The sequence below is a fragment of the Pipra filicauda genome, unplaced genomic scaffold (genome assembly GCF_003945595.2).
Source record: "Pipra filicauda isolate LSUMZ 115617 unplaced genomic scaffold, ASM394559v2 scaffold242_size1167801_pilon, whole genome shotgun sequence".
In the NCBI taxonomy this organism is placed as follows: domain Eukaryota; kingdom Metazoa; phylum Chordata; class Aves; order Passeriformes; family Pipridae; genus Pipra; species Pipra filicauda.
This window is the reverse complement of record NW_024104357.1, coordinates 642,214-664,208: the sequence shown is the minus strand read 5'-3', so window position 1 is coordinate 664,208 and position 21,995 is coordinate 642,214. Positions and strand designations below refer to the sequence as shown.

Sequence of the window (21,995 nt, the reverse complement as noted above, 5' to 3'; positions counted from 1 at the left end):
TTTCAAAGTTTCTTGCATTTTGAAGAAATTCAAGAATTTGTTTCTTTGTTGACTGCTAATGGCTAAAAGAAGGAATAAGGTTGCAACAAGGAGTAATTTTTTTATTCCTCAACTTAGTATCCTCTGCACTCTTCTAATACAACAAATGTAATCTCAGCAGAAAATCCATGTTTCTGGAAGGAGCATGACACAAGTTATGAGCAAGAGTTAAAGATCAGGAACAGTCTTGGAACATATTAGGCAAGAGTCATTCATCACTATTAACTGGTACTTAAGTATTGGCAGAAGACTGACTAATGAATATGAAAAAAACAAATCCAGTTAAGTCTTAATGATAGATAAGTTTTTTGACATGTACAATCTAGGAGACAATCTTTCAGTTTTCTTTCTTTTCCATTTGAGAGAAAATAATCCAAGGGATGTTTCTCTACATTTCTTTGCCTTAGAAGAGGGTCATCATATACAGTCAATAATGTGATTCAGCTGTCTCGAAATTTCAGGGAATTCAGTCAGCCTTAGTCAACTCAGTAAGTCTCCTGTGTCTGACAAATATGCTCTGTCGTTCACAACCCTCAAAAGCTACATTTGCAAGTGTTTCTTTAATCAGAAGCTGTAGCAAAAGTGTCAAAGTTTTTCTACATAAAAATCCGTGAAGGTAAGGTAATTTAAGGAAATGTGTTAACAGGTAAACCAAAAACCCAAACAGCAAAGAACAGTCTGAGGTTTATCTAACCCTCTACTGGTAAAAAGCAATGGGGCATGAAACCAGAGATCACTGAACCTTAAGTTCTATGTTTGACCCAACTGTTTGTAATTAAACCAGACTGAAGAAGTCACTTCTGTTGCTGCAAGTCAGCAACATGCCAGAGGGACAAGAGCTTCACCAGCGCTCCATCATTTCTCCCCTTCGACGTGACAAAGGTAAGCTGGCCTCTTACAATTTAATTTTTACAATTCTAGAGCTCAGAAGACAGACTATAAACGTTCCCAGGGAGTTTCCTTAGTAGGCATAATTGACCAAGTGCTTTTATTCCCCACTTTGGTGGCTTTAAGAACACTCTTAACAGAGAACAAGCGATGATGTCTACTCACATTTCCTGTTTGAAACACATGGGCTTCTTGGACTGCCTTTCACAAAATCTGTGCCCAGAATTAACTAGAAAAATGCTTTTCTAGAATTCAAGTGTAAATACATGCTATATAAAAGAACATATGTGCTGCAAAACCATGAAGTATTGCTTAGACTGAGAAGTCAGATCCAGAATTACATAAACTGCACTCAGCCTGCTGCATTTCCATTTGACCACAAGTTAACATGTTGGATTTATAAAAATGCCTTTTTTTCCTTTTCTAAAACAGTTTAATTCTCTTTACCCCCCCTCCCCGCCGGGCTTGGTTTTGTGTTGGGTTTTTTGTTTGTTTGTTTTTATTTTGTTAAAGTTAATACTATACCAGTATTGCAAGGAGACAAAAAAACCCCACCAGTTAATACACAGAATATTATTTCTCGTTCATTTAACACTTCATTAACCATTCAGAAATAGATCTATAGAACAAATTCAGTTGGGAGGAACCTCTGGAGGTTATCATGACCAACCGTGCACTCAAAACAATTCACATACATTTGTTGTCCAATTAAATACAGAGAGAAACAAATCTATTTTCTCTCTCCAGCGCTCCCATTTGGATTAGGATACTACAAAGAGACACTTGTAACAGAATTCTTTGCTATGACACATTCAACTTAAAAGAGCAAAAGAAAATTCCCATCCAGTTTTAGCATAAATATTTTTGTGGCCTCCTCTAGTCATAGTTACAATTTCAGACAGGCATCATCCACTCGGAGCAGCTGGATGTCTGCCTTTTTAAAAGGATGATACAAAACTCCCACAAGCATGGAATGTAATGCATGAAAAGCTACAAAAGCCCCAAACCTTAGCTAGCACTAGAAGCCAGTCTGTTGTTCAGTTACCCAAAGTGCAAACTCTTATTCTTTCCCTAATGCTCCTCATCCAACTCCATCACATACACAAAAAATGCACATATTGCCCACTTTTCCTCAACGGGGAGGATTTACTAGATCTCACACATTTTTTAGTAATTACAAACCAGTAAGTAATACGACAAAACTTAGTTTCTTAAAGGTATTTTAAGACTAAACTGGAAAGACTAGTTTCACAGTATTATTCTTGTCCAGTTATAAATATAAAAAAATCAGTTTCTGCATCAGTATCAAAGTCAAAAAAAAAATAAAAAATCTTAACTTCCCCTCACTCTAATACAACATTTCTCAAATGTCCTATTAACTACATTTGTTAACCTTCATTAATGTACTCGGCTAAGCAAAGCAAACCTACGTGATACCAGTCTAGAGATGCTAGTATTTCTTGCATGATTTGGAATTAACGTATCATCATCCCAATTTCCTTTCCCCTGAAGCAGGCAGAGAAAAGCAATGTGAACAGTTTTCTATCTGGAAGCGACTGATATTTGCAAGATGTTCAGAGTATTCCTGGTACACAGAGAATCTCCACCAGAAGTCTCAAAAACTACATAATGAGTTGAGTTTTTACGCGCAAAAGCAGTTTTTTGCAGACTGAATGTCAACCTTAGGCTTGTTGTTGGGCAATTTATAGATAACTTTAATTTCTTTTTGAGTTAAAAGGATGATGATCATCAAGGTTGTTCCAAGTTGAATTACATGTGAGCAAGGCATTAAAAAACACACCCCACACTAGAATCCAGGGAACAACTGTGATCAGGAAGTCCACTCCTTACGTGATAACACCTTTTAAAGGTGTTATAACTAGAAACCTCTTGTAATATACTTTGTCTTGTGATGGTACAGCATTAAACCCTTGCTGGTTGCAGAAATTCATACTGTAAAGCTTTCAGCAACTTTTAAAAAGTGAGTTATCCTGGAAAAACTATCCCCCATTTGCTCCCAGAAAGCAGGAATGGCCTGATTATCAGAGAAACAGTTAACTAAGTATTGAACTACTTTATGACTTCCAATAAAGCACAATTGCTTTGTAAACAGCTCAGCTACACCACCTTTCCCAAAGAATACTCTAGAAAGACCACAAAAAAAAAAGAAGCAAAACCCAAAAAACCCATCTCACTGCCATCATTCACGCAGTAAACTGCAACAAGAAACAGAACAAACTTGCTATTAACTCAGAAGGACAGTTTGAAGCAGCCAAACAATTAAAACACTTTAGCATGGATTTGTAGGCTGATTTGCTTGCCTGCTCTGAAAAAAACCACAGAACTCTGTCTCCAGGTTGCTAAGAACGGCACCAAGCTAACACCTAAGGAAATGCAGGGCATCTGCAACAGTCAAGTTACAACTGCAGCTCTGAGGTTGCCATATTTACTGCCTTAATGAAAAAGCCGAATGGTTCATGGAACCCATAAGGAATTGTGCGGTTTCATAAATTCCTCTGTGAACACTATGAGCTTGGCTGATGTGTGGTTTGTCTACACTGGCTAAAGCATGCTTCCAAATAAGTAACCAATCCGGAAAAATTGGCCAATGCCATTGTTTGAGAATAAAGCTATTTACTGGGAAGCTTTAAGTTCCCATGGGGCTTTATTTTAGAACAGCTTATCCAGTCAGTTCCTCATTGCAAACAAACCATTAAATCCCATCACCCTGAGTACTGGAATATTCCTAGGAAGTAAAGAAGTTTACACGAAGAACTGGACTTTGATTATTACATTGCATTATAGAATTACAGCACAGAAGCAACAAGTATGAGAACATCTCTATAAATTAACTGTGAGGTGAGAGAGACTAAAGAATGATTCAGATCATGATGGGAAAGATCCTAACTTTATCCAGTGTCATAAATTTGAATGCCTGCTATAGCTCAAAGCAGGGATGTGAGGGCACAAATAACTCACAGAACAGAATAGCTTCCGTCTATTAAGTTCTAGAAAATCCAGATTCAGAATCCAGTTTAGCACTTCTTTACATGTTTGCTGCAGAATTAAACCAAGAAAAGCTTCACAGTCCCTACCATTTACTTTTAAACATATACTTTCCTCCTGCTTGTTCTGAATAGGCAGTGTTTATAAAGCAACCTCTGTTCAATCAAAAGAATTATAGAAAAAAAATTATAGACATACCCATAACAGCAACAGAAGTAATTGGCCTGATTCCTTAATAACTTCAGGAATACCGAAAACAGCCATGAAAGCCCCAAAGAAAAACAACCAGGCAGTTTGTACTAGTTTGGCCAAAGTTTTGCCAATACTCAGTCTACTAGAAAACACACAAACACTGGTAAGAAAGAGCAGTTTTATATGCAACATCAGTAAAAGAAGATCTCGGGACAGCACGAAATAAGGTTTTACAGGTAGCACAGATGAGACACGGGCTCTGTCAGCCGAGTGCATCTGGAAGCAGGAGGTTGTATGCCGGGATCCACACACACACCCATCGGGAGAGGCTCTGCTCCCATTAACCACCGTGAGCCCACACAGAGCCCATCCCAAGAACTGCCGGAACACATGGATAGAAAACAGCTCTGTTTCAGGGGTGGAGGGACCCACACTGGAAAACAACAACCCGCTATTCCTCCTCTCCCAGGTCGCGTCCCTGGGAGCACCCGGAGCCCGGGATGTGCCGGAGGAGCTCTCCGGGCTGAGCGCAGCGCCCCGAGCCCCGCGGGTCGTGCTGCCCCTGCGCCTGCCGGAGCCCCTCGGCCCCGCACCGACCCCGCCTCACTCTCTCTCTCACTCACCTCAGAGCCGCGGCCTCGCCGCCCCGGCCCGGCCCGGAGCCGCCGCCCCGCCGGGCAGCGCCCGCAGCGCTCGCCGCCGCTCCGGCCGCCCCGCTCCCCTCGGGCCGTGCCTGTGCCCCGGGCGCGGGCGGCAGCGGCTCCGGCAGCCGCTCCCCGAGAGCCGCCGCCTCCCGCACGGGAATAACAGGAAGGGAGCGGGGCTGACCCCGGATGGGGAAGGCACCGCCCGCCGGAACGGGAACCGCGGCGGGGGGAGGCGGGCGCGGAGCCCGCGGGGCCGGAGGTGCCGCCGGACCCGGGCGATCGCGGCGGTGGGTGCGGAGGGGACCGAGGGGACGCGCGGGGTCGTCCTGCCCCGCGCTGTCCCCATTTCTTGCCATAAGGTCCTAAACACCCCCGTGCCCGCGGTCATCAGAGCGGGTCTGACCCAGCCCTGACCCTTTTCCCAGTTGGATCGCCAATTTTCTTTTACAGTCTGAGCTGCCACTGGGATCGAGTCGCTGTACGTGAGTCTGGTGTTGTCAGAGCGGCCAGCCGAGTGGATGCCCGTACAAATTGGAAATGGAAGAGAAATCTGTAACATTTAAAATACGCACTCCCAGCTGGTTTAGGTTTTCGGGGCTGGGGCACCTTGGTGAGAGCCAACAAGACGCAACAAGTGAGGATGGTATTGAGGTGGTGACAGGAAGGAGAGAAAGGGATAACCTGAGTGATTAATCATCAAGGCATCTTGGTTAATCGCTCTGTTTTCAAGGGATATTTATCCTTTCATCAAGAGATGGCATAAGCAACTTTTGGAGCCAGGTGTGAACACGGTGAGGGTATGGGTGAATTCTCTTCCATGTTCTGAAGGGAGCCTACAATAGAGCTGGAGAGGGACATTTTACCAGGGCTTGGAGTGGTAGGACTAGGGGTACTGGTTTAAAACTGAAAGAGGGGATGTTTAGATTAGATACTAGAAAGAAATTCTTTACTGTGAGAGTTGTGAGGCCCTGGCACAGGTTGCCCAGAGAAGCTGTGGATGCCCCATCCCTGGAAGTGTTCAAGGCCAGGCTGGATGGGGCTTGGAGTGACCTGGTCTAGTGGAAGTCCAACCCAAATCTTCTGTGATCCTATGGTTCTATGAATCTGATAAATGGTATGCTTTAAGATCTAACAAAAATTAGTGACAATGAGTGCATCTAACTGATGGATTCCCAGGTGGGTTGGCTGATGGCTGCTGGAAAGTCTGGGCGATGGTTTCAGCTTGTAGTGACTTCTCAGCACTTTCCTGTTCCAACGAAAAGGGGAGAAAAACCAACAGAAACTCCATATGCTTTTGAAACAGGGTGGCCCGACTGTACGGGTGAGGCCTTTGGGTGGCTCGAGGGGAAATTATTACTCACTTTGGCTGCGAGCAGCGTGAATAAGCTGAAGATGTTTATGTATGCAAATCAGGCTAATTGTAATTCCTGCTGCGAAAAACAGGATCTAAAATAAATAAATAAATAAGTAAATAAATAAAAGGACCTTGTGCAGTACCGCAGCTGAGCACTGCAGAATATTCGGAGCAACTTTCCGACGGCGTTGCAGCTCGTAATGCCATCAAGTGTGTGTTTCTGGGAGGCTCTTCCGAGCCCGGCCGGCCCCGCCTCGCCCGTCCCGCCCCGTCCCGCCCCTTGGCCGCCGTCACTTCCCGCAGCTGCCGGCTCGGAGCCCGCCGGCCCCGGCCCTGCTCCGGGGGCAGCCGCGCCGAGGGCAGCGCGGGGCCCGGCCCGCGGTAGGTGCGGGGGGTGCGGGGCGCGGGTTCTGCGGGGCCGGGGCTGCCCGTGCGGTCGGTTCGCTGCCGGGGGGGTGGCGGTGCCGGAGCCCCCCGGGGATGCGGGTGCCCGTCCCCGCCTCCCCGCGCTGCCGGTCTGGGCTCTGCGCTTCCAGAGCGGTGCGGCGGTGCCGGGAGCTCCCGCTCGGGTCGCGGTTGTTCCGAGGCGGTCGATGCCCGGACTTGTTTTTTCCACGTTCTCCATCCCCCCAGACTGCAAGGCAAGCGGCTTGGCAGGGATGTCTGCTAGCAGTCGGGATTTACACCGTGGTTTCTGATACCCCATTGACGTAAGAGATGGTTCTGGGTTACTGAACGTGTGCCCTCATCAGTAGATCAGTAGATGAGGGCACGCATCAGTGTACCTTAAGGTAGAGCTGTGCATGATGCGTGTTTGTTTGGTGCTGTCTTCAATTCCTGCAGCATTATAAAACAACCTGCCTTTCAGGATGAAGGTCTGGAGGCCCAGTCCGTGGCCAGAGGAAACTTTCTGGCACAATTACGTTAAGTGATGTCCATGTTTTGTTTTCTTTGAGAAGAAACACTTCCTTGTCTTGAAAATAAAACAGTGAAACTCACAGCTTCTTCATCATTTCTGTAGATTTCATCACTGTTGTTAGTTACCTCAACTGCATTTAGAAACTAATTCTGGTGGGAACACAGATTTCTCTATTTGGTTTACACCTACGGCCAAGGAAGGTCACATTGTGCCTTCCCCATCAAACGGTGCTCAGATGTGAGGCCAGACCAGCTTGTTTCCCAGTACTGTGCTGTTGTCAGAGGTTGCTCCCCATTTCTGTGCCACCAGCAGTGCCTGGGCACTACCAGGCTGTGGTACTCGGGGCATGAAGTCTGGGTCTCCTCCTTCAGTGCTGCCCTTGGGATGCCCCAACTTGAGAGGAGGGAGACAGGCTGTGTGCCCTTGCCTCCACCCAAGGACAACTGGCATGGAATGGAAGCATATTCCAGCCCATGCAGTGTGTTGGAGAAGGCATGGCTGAGCTCTGAGAGGTGCTATCTTGAGGCAGAATGTCTGCTCAGCTCCCCCTGGAGAACTGCAGGTCCTTACCCTGCTTTGGGCTGTGCCGTTAGGAGTCCTTGGTGATGGACATTTCTCGTTCCTTTACTGTGTCCTAGTGTAAAGATTTTGCAGCTTCTTATGTGAAGGGAAAGGAGGCATTAAAAGTGTTCTTTTACCTTCCCCTGGACAGAGTATCTGTAACAACCAACAGTGGAGGGAGGGTTAAAGGGACATGTAATTAAGCTGAATTTGAGTGATTTTTTTTTTTTTTTAAATATCAGAAAGAAGGAAATCAACATAATTTGAGCAATTTCAGTGGTGAAACAGTGCTGTCAGAATATAGTTGCATATGCCAAGTCAAGAAGTTCTAATATTGAAATTGTCCATGCAACCTCAATTTTATCTTCAGACTACTGCTTACTTTAAGGAATAGTAAATGACCTTAAAGATTTTCTAAGAATATTACATTACATTACATCCTTTCTCCTGTGGGTACAGACCCTGTAAGCACTGAGTCCTGTCTTGTATATGACAAATCCCATTTGTGACAGTTGCAAGAAGACATGATGCAACAAACGCTCATGCAAAATTAAGCAGATGAATCTCGATTGCCATTTACTGTACATCTCTTTATGTTGCTCTATAAAGTATTTGGCTATACTTTACTCCTATTTTAAGGTAAGAGGCCCATTATACTGGTGTAATAAAACTCTGAAATTAGCTGGCATGCTTACCTGCTTGCACAGTTGATATAAACTGCCTTGATAGGCCTGTGTTATGATATATTTAACCATCATGAATATGAGCTCAGTCCATCTGTAGTCCCACTGAAATTAATTAGTCTACAGAGTACTAGTTGAGGAAACTAAAGATAAAAAAGTTTCTTCTGTACGGTTTAACCAGGAACATATATGCTGAAAGTGGGAGAGAAGTTAGGTAACACTCCAGAATTTACACTGCTGATGGATTATTTGCATCACACAATTCCTGTGTGCCTTCCTCCTTCTTTGTGGTGGATTCCAGCTATTTTTCATTATATCGGTTTTGATTTGTTTTTTATGGTTACATCATGTTAGTTATAGTTAACCTGGAATTTCACAGAGCCTTGGTGGTAAAGGACTATTCTAAATAGGAAAACTCCTGCTGGCTCTATTACTGTCTTAAAACCTTGTCCCCAAGGCAGTGCATGCTGCTCTTTTTTTTAAATTATTATTACTATTTATTATTTTTAATTTTTTTCCTTACCTGTAGTTACTAATAATAACTGAACTGCCCCTAGTCTTGTATCAGTGTAAGTCTGGGTTTGAGGTAAACATTTCAGAAATGTTTTTGTCACTTGAGTGCTTTAGTCCCACTGATCTTTTTTTATTGTGATCTTTTATTTTTCCTAATGGTACATAGATCTCTCTGGGAAGACTTTCAAAGATAATACAGTACGTAAAATTGCAGGTATCAACTGGGATTTTCTATAGCTTTAGTGTAGAAGGTATTTGTGTCCAGCTAATTTTAGCAGATCGAAAATCCCGGAAGTTACCTCCGATAAATGCTATTTGCTTCTCCAGGTTCCTGAATGCCTTTGAATTCAAACTCTGTTTTCAAAAGTGACTGATTTTCCAGAAGTGTTGGTTTAAAATGCAGATGGGTCTCATTATTTGCTTAAACAAATGAACAAAGCCCATAGGATAAACATGGTTGCTGCCAATGCAGCCCTAGCTGGAAGTGATCTGCAAAGGCCAAGATAATGCTGCTCTTGATCCCAGTGTGGCAGGGAACAGGATTTGTTATGATAAGAAGCTAATAAGACATTGACAAAAGTAACTGTGCCTTGATTCATAATGTGAGTGTTCTGCATTATTATAGGGATGTTCGTCCGGGCTTTATTTAATTATAAACATTAATTAAATAAATCTCTCAGAACCTCTTGTTGGAAATGTAGGGCTAGTTCTAATAACTTGAATTAACTGAGAAATAATTGAATAAAGGTTAATATGAGATAAGTTCTCCATTTTGTAGCAGAAGATGCAGCTTTAAATGCTACACTGGTTGTAGTTAGTAAAGGAAGTGTGAGAAATAGCTCAGGGTCATTCAAGAGAGCCCTTGGGAGCTGACTGTGTACAAGATGTGCTCCAGGTGATTCCTACTCTTTCTCTTTTGTTACTGGAGAAAAGTTACATGTAGAGTATCTCTCCTCTGGAAAGTCTTTGTGAGTATTTGAGGGATAGATGTGTTTATGTGTTTTCTATCTACCTATATACAATAAGCCTGCTTCAAACTATTTTGATTCTTTGTAAGTCATCATGGCAGTAATACACTGTAATATTTGTTTAGGTCTTGTAGTGTGAGTTTGTCCTTAGGCTCCCAAAAGAGGATGTGGCTAGTGGTGGTGTCCTTTCCATTAACACAGCTTTATGTGCTGTGCTTGTTGAATGTCTCCACTTCTTGTGGTCATGGAGCAGTGGGGGTGTGTGCTGTCAGTCAGGTACTGTGGGTGGTCAGGAATCTCCCACCTGTCCAGGAGGGTGCCATGGGATCCACTTCTTACACAATATCTTTTGATCTGTCCCCAGTTGTGGGTTAAAGGCTTATAAACTGACCTTACCCTGCTTGGTGTTGTGAAAAGGCACAAGGTAGAGGCAGTGGTTACAGAAGTTGCCTCTGGATTGTCAGTGTTCCTGTTAGCGCTGCTTGTTTCAGCATCTGTGTCTCTCTGGTCTAGGTCTGAAGACAACTCCCTCCTCCTCCTTCAGAAGTAGCATGCCCACAGTCTTCCTGGCCAATGATTCTTCTACAGCAATCAACAGTTCTTCCTCATCCTGAGAAGCCTTCATCTCTTCCTATGTCAGTGGCTACAAGGCCAAGAGCCAGCTCACCACTGTCCCCACCAAAGTCTGTTGGACTGGGGCCTTCCTTCCATCACGCACAAGAAGAAGAACTTGCAAAGGTGGTGGAGCAGGACCCTATGCTGGAGGAACTATGTAAGCCCCTGTGCTGTAAGCTTTGCAATGTCACCCTGAATTCGGCCCAGCAAGCCCAGGCTCATTACCAGGTAAGGAGAGCAGCAGGAGGCACAGCTTTTGGGGCTCTGCTGCATCTGCAGCTTGTGTAGACAATCCTGTGCCAGTGTGAGCACTGCCAGCAGCGTTGCTGTGGCAGCACAGAGGGAAGTGTGGGCTAATGCACAAGGACTAACTCAGCTTCTCGAGGGGGTTTTCAGTGCTGCCTTGGGGTGGCTGCACATCAGCAGCAGCATTTGAGTTGGCTTATCTGGAGCTACCTTTGCATCATCTAATGGACTGAAACTGCTCTTTAGACATCCTCACCCTGCTTGGATTTGTTGGTTGTCCAGACATGCTGCAGTGCTTTCATTTAAGGTATCATCACTGGAGCTTTTTGCAAAAACTTTGTCCACAGGGACAGAGAAGTGGTACCAAGATGGCTTGGGTGAAAAACCAGACACTTGTGATTTTCCCTTTGTTTTATGAGACTTATATTTCACCTCTACATTCAGTAACACTGAACTTGATTCCAGACATGATTTTGTGAGGCCTGGACAGATTTTTTTCTGCTGGATCCAGGTGTGCCCTTAGAAGAGGGGCTGCTGCCTTCTGTTTATCACTGTCTGCTTTCTGAGGCTACACACACCACTGATCTGGGGGGGGCATTTATGCAAATGCTCTCATCAGCTGGGGCAGCTCAGACCAAATTCATTTTGTTTGAGCTGATCTGGTTGAGCTGCCTGAAATGGGGTAGGAACTCTGCATATGCTTCTTGCTGAGAGGTCGAATATGTCAGCCTTGCAGTACCCTATTTTACTAGCACCCTCTCTGCCTAGTGCTGTATTTGTGTGAGATGTGGAAATAGTGACTTATCCACCCATGAATCAAAAGAGGGTTCTCCATATCCTCAGGATACCACGCACAGATCTCAGATTTGCAGGTGGCCCTGAAAAAGTGGTATCCTGTTAGTGTGGGGGTAGGTTGAATTAGTGTTACACTCGCAATGTCTGATTTCTGCCATGAGGGTACAGGTGTGCATTTGTACTACAAACTTGCATTTATACCTTACTGTGCATCCACAGTGCATATACATATTCTCATATAGTTCTACCAGGTTTCCAGAACACCAAGAAACACAAAGAACTATGATACATGTTTTCCAAGGGAAAATAAAATATGAAACGGGGTTTTTTTACATTCAATCTCATATTTTAACTCATGTTTGCAATCTCCTGAAGAAGAGTGTGTGTGTGTGTGTGTGTGTGTGTGTGTGTTCAGGCTTATCCAAAAACTTGCAAAGCAGTTAATGTTTCATGTTTAAAATACGGAATAGTGGTTTTAAGTGAAATGGAAACATATTGAGAAACTAATTGTAACCTTACTGAGAAAATCAGTTGAAGAGGAGGCCAAGTCATGCTAGGTGATGAGCATTTTGGAGAAAGGGAGGGATGCCAGCATCTCTCAAGTTCAGAGCTGTTATTTTCTGAGTGACCTGAGCTGCCATCTTCATGGCCACTTTCTCATTTTGGTTTCTGTATCATTTTTCATTCAGTGTAAGATACTATTGTTAGGACAGTGGTTAATCTGAGTTCTCTTTCCAGGGTAAAAACCACAGTAAGAAACTCCGAAATTACTATGCTGCCAACAGCTGTCCGGCACCTGCCAGGATGAGTAATGCAGTTGAGCCTGCCCCACCTCAGGTTGTCTCCCTTCCCACCCAGGTAAGGCATGGGAAGGGGACTGAGATCACACTGCTCACTTGTCACCTAACCCCCAGTAAGGATAACTAGATCTCAGACTTTGAGGATTACTGCAGGAACTGGGAGGGAATTTTCCTTGTGATGGCACAGGATGGTGGAAGTGGCCTGTTGTGAGCTGTTTGCTTTCCTTTGAAGATGCAGATATTGATCTGCTCTTGCAGCACAATATTGGACTTCAAATGTTCTATTTCTGCCTGGCAAATACTTTGATTCCTAGGTAAGTCTGATGTGCTGCTGATTATGGTTGTTTAAAGGCAGGTATAAAACAGCGTTGTTGGAACTGGGTTTGGATGTGAGGGTGTGGCATCTGCTCTGCACAGTCATCCCTCTGTTGTGTGGGGGAAGCCTACATGGAAAAAGTGCTTTGGTGCTCTTACACCCATTGCCCAGGGCTGTTAGCTAATTCCTCTTTTGTTGTTCCTTTTGAAGTGCTCATTCCGGTGTGTAGAGTGAATGGATTGTTCCCTCAGTGATCCAGATTAATTCTGTTTTGGGCACATTAGAGGCAAAAGAGATGATTTTTTCTTTCTCCTAGAATTCGTCCCTTGGGATTGTCATGGGATGTGGCAGCTAACCTGGTTTTTGCATGTGACTGTGCAGGGAAGCACAGCTGGGCCGCGGGGTTTGAGGCTGTGCCTGTCACTTCCCAAAGCATAAGCCTCTGTCTGTAGGGAAGCAAAGAGCATTTGCAAAGTGGCAGATTGTTCCAGACGCTGCTGGAGCCACCAGAGGGAGACTCAGCCCTGTGTAACTTGGCTTTGCAGCTCACAGATCCCCACTGGGATCAGTGGGGTCCAGTCCAGAATACTGGGACTTGGCTGCTATACCTTCCAGAGTATCTGATGGTGCTTTCTTTGATGGAGAAGATGGTTCATGGCAATAAAAATACCACTCTGTGGCCACGTGAGGATTCACATCGTAAGACAGAAGTCAGAATAGACAGTGTCTATAAGCTTGAGCAGTATCAAAAGAGATGTGAAAGAAAGTCGACTTGTCAAGTGCCGCAGTGACATGGCTGAGTGAATCACTGCTGCTGCACTGTTTACAAAACACTCTTCCCTGGATGTTACATGCTGAGGAGATGCAGTTGCTGCCCCAATCAGTGTATTGGTCTGACTCAACAGGCAAGGTGTCCTTCATATGGCAGGAGCTACTCATGTGAGGCTGCGTCTGTCCTTTGAAATCTGGATCCTCCTACTTGAAGGGTAAGGATCAGAGGTTTGGCAGCTTTGCTATTGGTTTTTTCTTCTTGCTGTGGTCAGGGAGCTGTGTAAAGACAGGATACTGTGGAGAGGTTAGGTCCACTGTAAATAGAGAGCGCTATTCATCAGCTCCCAGCAGTCAGAAGTAGAGGAGTTAAATCACTGCTGTGATGTAAACAAGTCTCTATGGCTACTGCAGAGGTACAGGGTGTTTGTTCAGATTGTTTTCCTCTCCATCTGAGGCCAGAGATTTGCCCAGATCTCTACGAATTGGCAGCTTGTCCTGGAGGCTGAGGCAGGAAAAATGAAGTTCTTGTAAGAACACTTCAGAGAGAACTCGAGAATGTCCTAATCCACATGCTTTAATTCCAGCTCTCTTGCTGTCTGATGAAGATGATACCGGTCTCAGTCCCCGTGCTTGAAATATTCCAACAATTTAACCTTCCTGTGTTTCACATGCTGTCTCTCCCTTTGCTGCTAGATGGGATCCAGTAAGCCAGGTGGCCGAGTGATCTTGGCTACAGAGAACGATTACTGCAAGCTCTGTGACGCCTCGTTTAGCTCTCCGGCCGTGGCACAGGCTCACTACCAAGGGAAAAATCACGCCAAAAGGCTGCGCCTTGCAGAAGCACAGAATAACTCATTCTCGTAGGTATTGTTCAACTTCATGCTCAGGCTGAAAGCATGTGGCAGTGTCTCTGGCAGTCATTTCCTCAGAAAGCTCTGAATTGCAGCTGCTCATATTTGTTTAATCTTCAGGGATGCGTCAGAGCTGGGCAAGCGAAGGGCAAGGAAAGAAGGGAGTGAATATAAGATGATGCAGAACAGAAGAAATATGTATACAGTTCAGAACAACACAGGTAACTTGAAGCTTGCATCTGTTCTATAGTTGGAATAGTAACAAATAATAAACAGACTTGTTTGTGTTCTGTTTCTGAGGTCTGTTTTCTCAGAGACAGGTTGTGAAAGGAGCTGGTCCAAGCTCTGCTGATCCTTCATGAATGCATGTTTTTTTTCCCAGCTGCTAAAGTTGCTTTGTTTTGTCAGCCTGCTTGTTAGTTCTGTTTCTCAGTTTGTAACTTAATTTACCATCTGCCTATCTCTAAGGCTGCTCTAAGTGGTGACAATTTTCCTGCTTTATTTTCTTGGCAGGTGGCCAGGTGCTTTGACTCCTACTGTGGCACATCAACCTGTACTTGCACTCCCATGACCAGAATGAGAGAGCATGTTAGCCTCCCTCTAAGACCATCTGTTCTAGCGTAGAGTCCTTCCTCAGGTGTTAGACACTAACTTTGCCTCTTTACTATGATTTAAAGAGCACAGCATCTATTTCTCTTTTTCATTTTAAGTTGTTTTATGTGCACACATTAACTGAAACCCTGATTCCCAGTGAAGCTTGGTTTAATCATGTCATTCTAACCAGTGTCATGTGGAAAAGATAAAACTTTTAAAGTCCTGTTCAATATAATTTTGTGACTTCTAAACTGAGGCAGCTTATTCTAATCAAAAGACTGTTCTAGTTCTGGAATTGGATGGTTAAGGAAAAATAAGAACTGATTCATTACTTAAATTGTAAGACTCCTAATTTTCAAAGCCCTATGGATTTGCAGTAAGACTGGGGCACTAAGCCCACTCTACTACTTTATAAAATTCTGTCAAGTGCTGCTGCCCTGTGTGCTGCACCCCAGTAAATCTGGATATCACCGGAGAAGTTGTGGGAACATAAGATTCAGACTCTACACAGTTGGAGAAGCAAATCTCTGTCTGCTTTTTAGTCATTCAGTGGGCTTAGAAATTTTAACTGTGCCGCCTCAAGCTTTTATTTCTGACAGATAAAAGAGGCTTTTCCGTTGACTCCTCAGGTCCCTACTTCAACCCCCGCTCGCGCCAGAGGATTCCTCGGGACCTGGCCATGTGTGTCACGCCCAGTGGCCAGTTCTACTGCTCCATGTGCAACGCCGGCGCCAGCGAGGAGATGGAGTTCAGGCAGCACTTGGAGAGCAAACAGCATAAAAGCAAAGTGTCCGAGCAGCGGTACAGGAACGAGATGGAGAACCTGGGCTATGTACAATGACGCGCCACCCCCGGTCGTAGTTTGCAACTAGAGCAGCTTGTCTCTCGCCTGCTGTTTGCCACATGCCCTGCTTTGTGCTCCATTTGATAGGAGTATGCTCTCGAGCTATACATGTAACACCTGCAAACTTAATGGTATGGTTAGATTTTTTTTCTATCATAGTCGGCAGGATGACGCTGTGCAGGACATGAAGTGTTTTTTGATGTTTGTTTGCTAATTACCTAAGGCTCTTCGTTGTGTTGAGTGGCGGGGAGGACTTGGTCTTCTCCTCAGCCTTCTGCATGAATATGCAAAGCCCAAGAAGTGCTGGGAACTTCTGTGGTTCAACCACGTGGGTAGACCATGTGCAAAGCCTGCTCCCCTCTTTGCACACCACAGAGCAGTGCTCCAGAATGCCTCCCTACAGCAGACTGAATCTCTGGGCAGCTTGTAAAAGGGGGGCAGGAGTAGGGCCTGTGAATGTGTGAATTAGGTGGTGTACTTGTCCGCACATTGCTGCTTCTGGCCCCCATTACAGCCCAGAGTAGGTTCTTTCCACATCCTCGTAGAAAGGCTGTGCATACCTCTACTCCTTGGAGGGTCTTGCCTCTTACTGCTTCCTCTGCAATGCAGATTTCGTTCTGAACATCTGACATTGATTTCAGCTGATTAGCCCCATTCAGAAATACTCTCTTCTACCAGTTAGCAGTGAGAAAAGATTCTCAATGTTGTTGCCTGGACACCTTAATGCACCATGGGTGTAGCTCATCTCCCTGAAGAGAGTCTCTGGGGATCTCAGTGGTTAATTAAGTGAATTGGAAAGCAAACCTGCTCAGGTGAGATGTGCTTTGCTCTGATTCTGCCTTAGACTGAGTAGGGTTGAGAATAGATTGGAAGGAACTGTCAGCTGTAATGTCTTTGCATAGTGATGTAGAAGAGAGCAAGTGTTGGTTTCTGGCCTGCAGCTCTTGCTCTGGGAGAGCAGGGCTGCCTGGACCATGGGTAGCAGATATTGGTGTATCCCACTTCCATGCCATTCCCTGGATAAAGCCCAATGGGTGTTATAGGGCAAAGCTGAAATGCTCATTTGAACTAGAGCTACCAATACTGGATGATTTTGTTCCCCCCTCTTTCTTTTTCCATCTCAGGATGGGTTTTAATTCCATTCCTTGATGTGACCTTGCTGTTTTAGGGACCATCAAAAATCCAAAGTTAGGTAGGATTTAGATGTCAGAGGTGATGATTGTTTGAGTAACAGCTTTTTGGTTCACACAGAAGTATTCATGAAACTTGTTAAGCAACTTTTTAGGTGTAGACAAACTCAAAGGGTGGGTGTTTGTTTTGATATTCCTTAGCAAAAGTAGAAAAGGGATAAAGAGCAGAAGTAGGGCATTTATTCTTCTGCTTGTTTAGATAGATGTGAGGAGCTGTGAATGGAATCCAGTTCGGTTTTTTTAAAACATTGGCTCCAGTGGCAAGTGCAGCATGTAGGTGGCCTTTGTTGGACCTGATTCCCCACTGTGCTGCTGCAGCTGTGCCCTGGTGTAGCTTCACTGACTTCAGTGGCAGGTGCAGAGAGAGGGTCCAGGAAGCGTTGTGGCTCATGTCTCACCTCTCTTCAGGCAGTGCATAATGTACCTGGTGCATAATGTTTAAAGCAACTCCCCCACCTCCTTTTTTTTTTTTTTTTTTTTTTTGCCATTCTGTCCTGCCTCTTGCATTCCAGAAGGACTTTCTGCTTGCCTTAAAAAATGAAAAATGAGTAAACTAACAAAAAAATCCAGATAGTTTTTATTCATCTTTCTAGTCCACCTTCAAATGATTTGTTGCACTTGGCTGCTCCTCAGAAGCTGAGTACTGTTTTCTTTAGTTACCTGAGCATCAGGCAGCCATACAACCTTAATGCAGCCTTCCTAAATCCAGGCAAGGTGAGCTCTTGCACACCAGCCAAAACCAACCCCCTAGATTATTCCATGCCAATCCTTGCTCTGCAGATACAGGCCGAGCAATGGATGTCCTCATGAGTGGGATTCCCTTCTCCTCCTTTGTGCAAAACTCAGTTAAATGGAGTTTGTGCACTGGAGCACGTTAGGAGGTAGGGGGACAGGTGCCCAGGTTGTAAAGCACTCACTGAGCAGTTCTGACAGCCTGTAAGTCTGTTTCTTCTGTGCTTTCCTGCCCCTGCCTCACCCTCTGTGTAGCCTTGAAGAACATTCCTCTTGCCAAAATCTCTCATCAGCCTTTCGCCCTCCTCGTTTGCAGTCACAAGAGGGCTCTGATTTTCTCTTTATGCTCTGTCCCTTGGTTTGCCAGTGTGACCCCACTGTGCAGAGGGACAGAGGGAGTTAGATGAGCCTCACCACGATGTGCTCCACCAGAGTGATCCCTGCATTATGATTAAACATCCCTTTGGCTGTAAGTTAAAGCGTGGCGTTTTCCACAGGCTGCAGTTAGTAGCAGAAAAGCACCACTTTGTGAAATAGGAGCTGTAGGAGCTGTAGGTACTGGTGCTGCGTGGCTTTATTGCTTGGGATGAGGAGACATTTTCACTTGCTTTCATGTGTCCCAAAAGTCAGCTGTTCACCACTTAGCTTTGGTTGCTGCTTCTGCTTCCAGCCCAGCCATCCGCTCCTCGTTTGGCATTTCCAGTGACTGCTGGAGGTGTCAGAACTTGGTTTGCTCCAGCTGGTGTTTGCTGGTGCTTTTGGGAGGGTGTATGAGGGAGGTGCAAGGGGCTGTTCTTGCAGGTTCCTCTCTGCATGGGGCTTAGTCTGGTTTTGAGGTATGGCTTCAGTCTGCCCTGAACAGAGTCTGCTTTGTTTTGTTAAAGGGATCACAACAGTGTGCTCATCCTGGGAATTTCAAAGTGGTGGGTTACATAGCAGGTATAAAGCAGACAGTGGGACTCAAGTGACAAGAGCAGGACAGGTTTCCTGTGTAGGAGGAAAGATGTCTTGCTGGGAGAAGCAGCTGGGACGCACTTTGCCCCAGTGCTCTGTTGTGGTTCTTCCTACAAGTGACCGAGGCTTCCTTCTCCCTCTTCAGCATTGCTACACAGCTTGTGATCTTCCCACTCTCCCTTCAGCATAGGGAGCTGTTGACTGCAAAGAGAAAACACCCCCCCTCACTGTTGTTATTAGGGTTCAGGACAATCCAAACTCACACTTGTTGGTAGGAGAAACTGAGTGGGTCCTGATTTTGTTTCTTTTTGTGAAAGGTGTTCTCCAAATTAGTGTTCAAAACACAGATTGAAAACACATCCTGGGCAAAGCCTCTTGGACATAGATGGGCTGGGGAGAACATTGTACAGCTGAAGTACCATTTTGCAGACACAATTAATCTTTTTCTCATGTTAAACAAAGTACCAAACCCAAGAAACAGGACTTCTGTGAAGCTGTCACATTGGCCAGTAGGTTAATGACCTTTGCTGCTAGAAACAAAATGTAAATCAATGTGTTCATATTTATTTTACTGTACTGACCACTAATTGATTTGTTGATATTTAAGGCATTATGCTGGTAGGTTGTTTTTGTTTAAGTAGGAAAATTCTACATCGCACTTTGCTTTTGGATTGGAGCAATTATTTATTATATTTGTGAAAATGTTTTTCTCCCATATAAGTATTGTTTTCTTTCCCTTGATGCAAAAAAACCCCACCAAACCTATACAGGAAAACCCATCCCAAACCCAAAAAAACCCTGAACCAAATCCAACCAGTGGAACTTTGTTTCTTTTTATGCTAAACAAAATGGGGATTTCCTTGCAACTTGTTACTAAATGTCCATTTCTAATTTCTTTTTCCTCGAATGGTTCCTTTACTAACTTGGAATAATATTTTTAGACATTAAGTTCATGCTTCATTTAAGCATTTCTTTTAAGGCAAGGAAGTAAACCATGTGGAATCCATGAATTTGTGAGGAGTATGAAAGTGTTACTGTTTTGTTTGTATTAAGCATTAGCTGTCATTTTGCTTTCTGCACTAATGAGTAAATGTGTTAAAATCTTGCCTAACACTGGTCTATTTTTGACTTTTGCTTTCTTCATGTACATTGAAAAGAACAATGAAAACTTCTGTGGAGTTGCTTAGGATGGTCATCAGTGTAACAAAATGCAGATTTTTTTCTGTAAAGCTGCTTGTCTTTTTTCCTTTCCTGGATGCCCATTATAGGGCATTAGAAGGGAAAGCTATTGCCATAAGCATGAATTCATATTTTAGCTTATTAATGCATGATGTCCTTTTGCTACATTACTTAAATGATGCTCTCACTGTAACCACTGGGAATCTTGCCCGGGTCGGGAGTAAATGAAATACCTGAGCCAAAGATACTATATTGGCCAGGGCCAGGCAAGGTACATTGCTAAAATTTGTCTTTTACTCCTGTGTTTGGATTACAACACTCTCAAGGTTTTGCTTTTTGAGGACTGAGTAGCTGGTTCTTTAAGGATTTGGTTTTGCTCCCTTTAAAATAGTTTCAAGTATGTTGACTTTAGTTGAGTAGGAGCAAGCCTTGAAAACCTTCAGGAATTTCATACTGCTGATGTTTTCTCTTTTATGTGTTTTTTGTTTTGTGCTTTTTAAAAAAAAAATTTACAACCATGTGTACCAGGATGCTCTGGATGAGATGGACATCTGCTGCTAGTTATGGAAAAACAAATGCCACAGTTGCCAAAGGATAACAGAAAATGGAGAAATACAGTTTCTTTGAAGTTAGTGGCTAAGCTTCTCTTATTTTGAGCTAGGCTGGCTTCTTTGCCACCTGCATAAAGTTGGAAGGGAAAATAAAATCCACTTTGAAATTAATGTAGTCAAACAGTAGTTCTGGGATCTCTCCTTTTAAAAACGTATCACAAATAAAACTGTCTTTTTACCTGAAATATCTGCAGGTAAGGGCAGGACTGTGGATTTTTAAAAATAAAATCAGTCTGTGTTTTGCAGGGGAAAAATTACTTGATTTAATTTCCTTCTGCATCTGTACAGCAACACCATTTGCAAGTGCATGTTTCATCTGGAGCCTTCTTGTCAGGTTGTTTTGTTGTTTTGTACATTTTTCCGTATTTTCTTTATATTGTACTGACCCTTGTGAGGGAATACTTGATTTAAATGATTTTTTTTTTTCTTCTTCATTATATAATAAATCATCTTGCTCTTACTATTGTACAGCCCTGTGTTTGGTATTGCTACTGCTCACGGCTGGACTATGCATGACTGAGTTGATTTTAGCCTAGCATCGAGTGCAACTACGTGAATATGTTTTAACACACTGATAAAGGAGTATGGTTCGGGGTGGAATTTGTTGCTGTGGAGGAGGGTCATTTACTTTCAGGTGTTACTGAAAGCCAGCTGAGAGCTGTCTGGCTTCAGGAGGGGTTGGGAGTGCTCAGCATCTGGCAGGATGGGAGCCAGAAGGTACAGGAAAGGCTCTGTTTCCATTTGCTTTCCCCTTGAGAAGACATCACAAGCTCTGCAATAGCCCCAGGCTGAACCACAGACTGACTTTCAACTCTAACTTTGAAAAGGTGGGGACAAGCTGAGCCCGATACTTACATTTGCTCATTTTTTTTTTTTTTTTACCAGTGTGCTCTCTCCCTCTTTCATTACTTGAGGGCTCCAAAAGAGCATATGCTTACGCAGCATGGATGACTTTCCAAACAAAAAGGACATTCTGAACTGGAGCCTCGGAAGCAGAGAAAATCTGGTGGTTTTGAGTTCAGCTCAGGTAAGAGAAAGGCGTTGCCCTTCCTTGGTGCTGCAGCCATGCTGTTGGTGCAGTGACCTCTTGACCTCAAGGGCAGTGTCCTGGTGGCACACCTGACATTTGGGATGTGTGACTGCTGTTGAGGCACAGCTCTGGGTGTATGAGCAGCTGTGAACAGGGATGTGTCCCTGCACTCCCCTGTCCTCTGTTATTCAGGGCATCAGACCATTACAGAGACTACTGACACTAGTGGAATTATCCTGATTTACCATTTGGGATGAGAGCTGCCTCAGTGCTTAGGTGACTTCTGTGCTAACAAAGCAAGAGGCTTTATGTATTCTCATTTATGGTAAATAGAGTCATAAAAACTTGTAAGTGCAGTTTAATGTTAAATCTGACCCCAGCCCTTCACTGTCTTATGCCCATCCAGGCTGTGCTGTGTTCGATCATCCCAGGAAGCAGAGAGGAGCAAACCTCTACAGAGCAGAATGTCCCCATTATCGTGTGTTAAAGCACTGCCTTTTTAATACTTACATGTGGTAATTGTGTTTTATATCAATTCCATGGCAATTTGGTACAGCCAAAAACCCTAGTGACACACAGAGATACATGGGCACCCTAATTCAGAGTCACAGGCATTTGTTAAGTTAGTCAGCAAAGAAAATACTGCAAAAAAGAGATGAAAATCTTAAAGCCTAAATGTAGGATTTCAAAGCATAAA

At 44.2% G+C, this 21,995-nt stretch overlaps 2 protein-coding genes across 4 annotated transcripts in view; one reads left to right on the top strand and one right to left on the bottom strand.

Annotated features, from left to right (window-relative positions):
- PIK3CA (phosphatidylinositol-4,5-bisphosphate 3-kinase catalytic subunit alpha) overlaps positions 1-4,792 on the bottom strand; it is a 34,856-nt gene extending 30,064 nt beyond the window's left edge. Inside the window, exon 1 of the mRNA XM_027709885.2 lies at positions 4,749-4,792. The gene's annotated coding sequence lies outside the window, so the exon portion shown is untranslated. The remainder of the gene's footprint in view (positions 1-4,748) is intronic.
- Positions 4,793-5,079: 287 nt separating this feature from the next.
- Positions 5,080-20,736, top strand: ZMAT3 (zinc finger matrin-type 3). Of its 3 annotated transcripts, none has more exons than XM_027709933.2 (6): positions 5,080-5,250; positions 10,284-10,613; positions 12,165-12,284; positions 14,007-14,173; positions 14,285-14,385; positions 15,388-20,736. In XM_027709933.2, exons 2-6 carry the CDS (start codon positions 10,344-10,346, stop codon positions 15,597-15,599), a joined length of 870 nt encoding a protein of 289 aa, XP_027565734.1. In that variant the 5' UTR covers positions 5,080-5,250; positions 10,284-10,343; the 3' UTR covers positions 15,600-20,736. The 3 variants fall into 3 exon arrangements, with proteins under 3 accessions (XP_027565734.1, XP_039237786.1, XP_027565708.1); XM_039381852.1 differs by lacking the exon at positions 5,080-5,250 and adding an exon at positions 5,266-5,552; XM_027709907.2 differs by lacking the exon at positions 5,080-5,250 and adding an exon at positions 6,406-6,507.
- Positions 20,737-21,995: the final 1,259 nt, after the last annotated feature.

Excerpts from the sequence above, each read along its gene's own strand:
- ZMAT3 (XM_027709933.2), top strand. The coding sequence starts at position 10,344 with ATGATTCTTCTACAGCAATCAACAGTTCTTCCTCATCCTGAGAAGCCT. Across the intron at positions 14,174-14,284 it reads GCACAGAATAACTCATTCTC|GGATGCGTCAGAGCTGGGCA; the intron begins GTAGGTATTGTT and ends TTTAATCTTCAG. Across the intron at positions 14,386-15,387 it reads TACAGTTCAGAACAACACAG|GTCCCTACTTCAACCCCCGC; the intron begins GTAACTTGAAGC and ends TTGACTCCTCAG.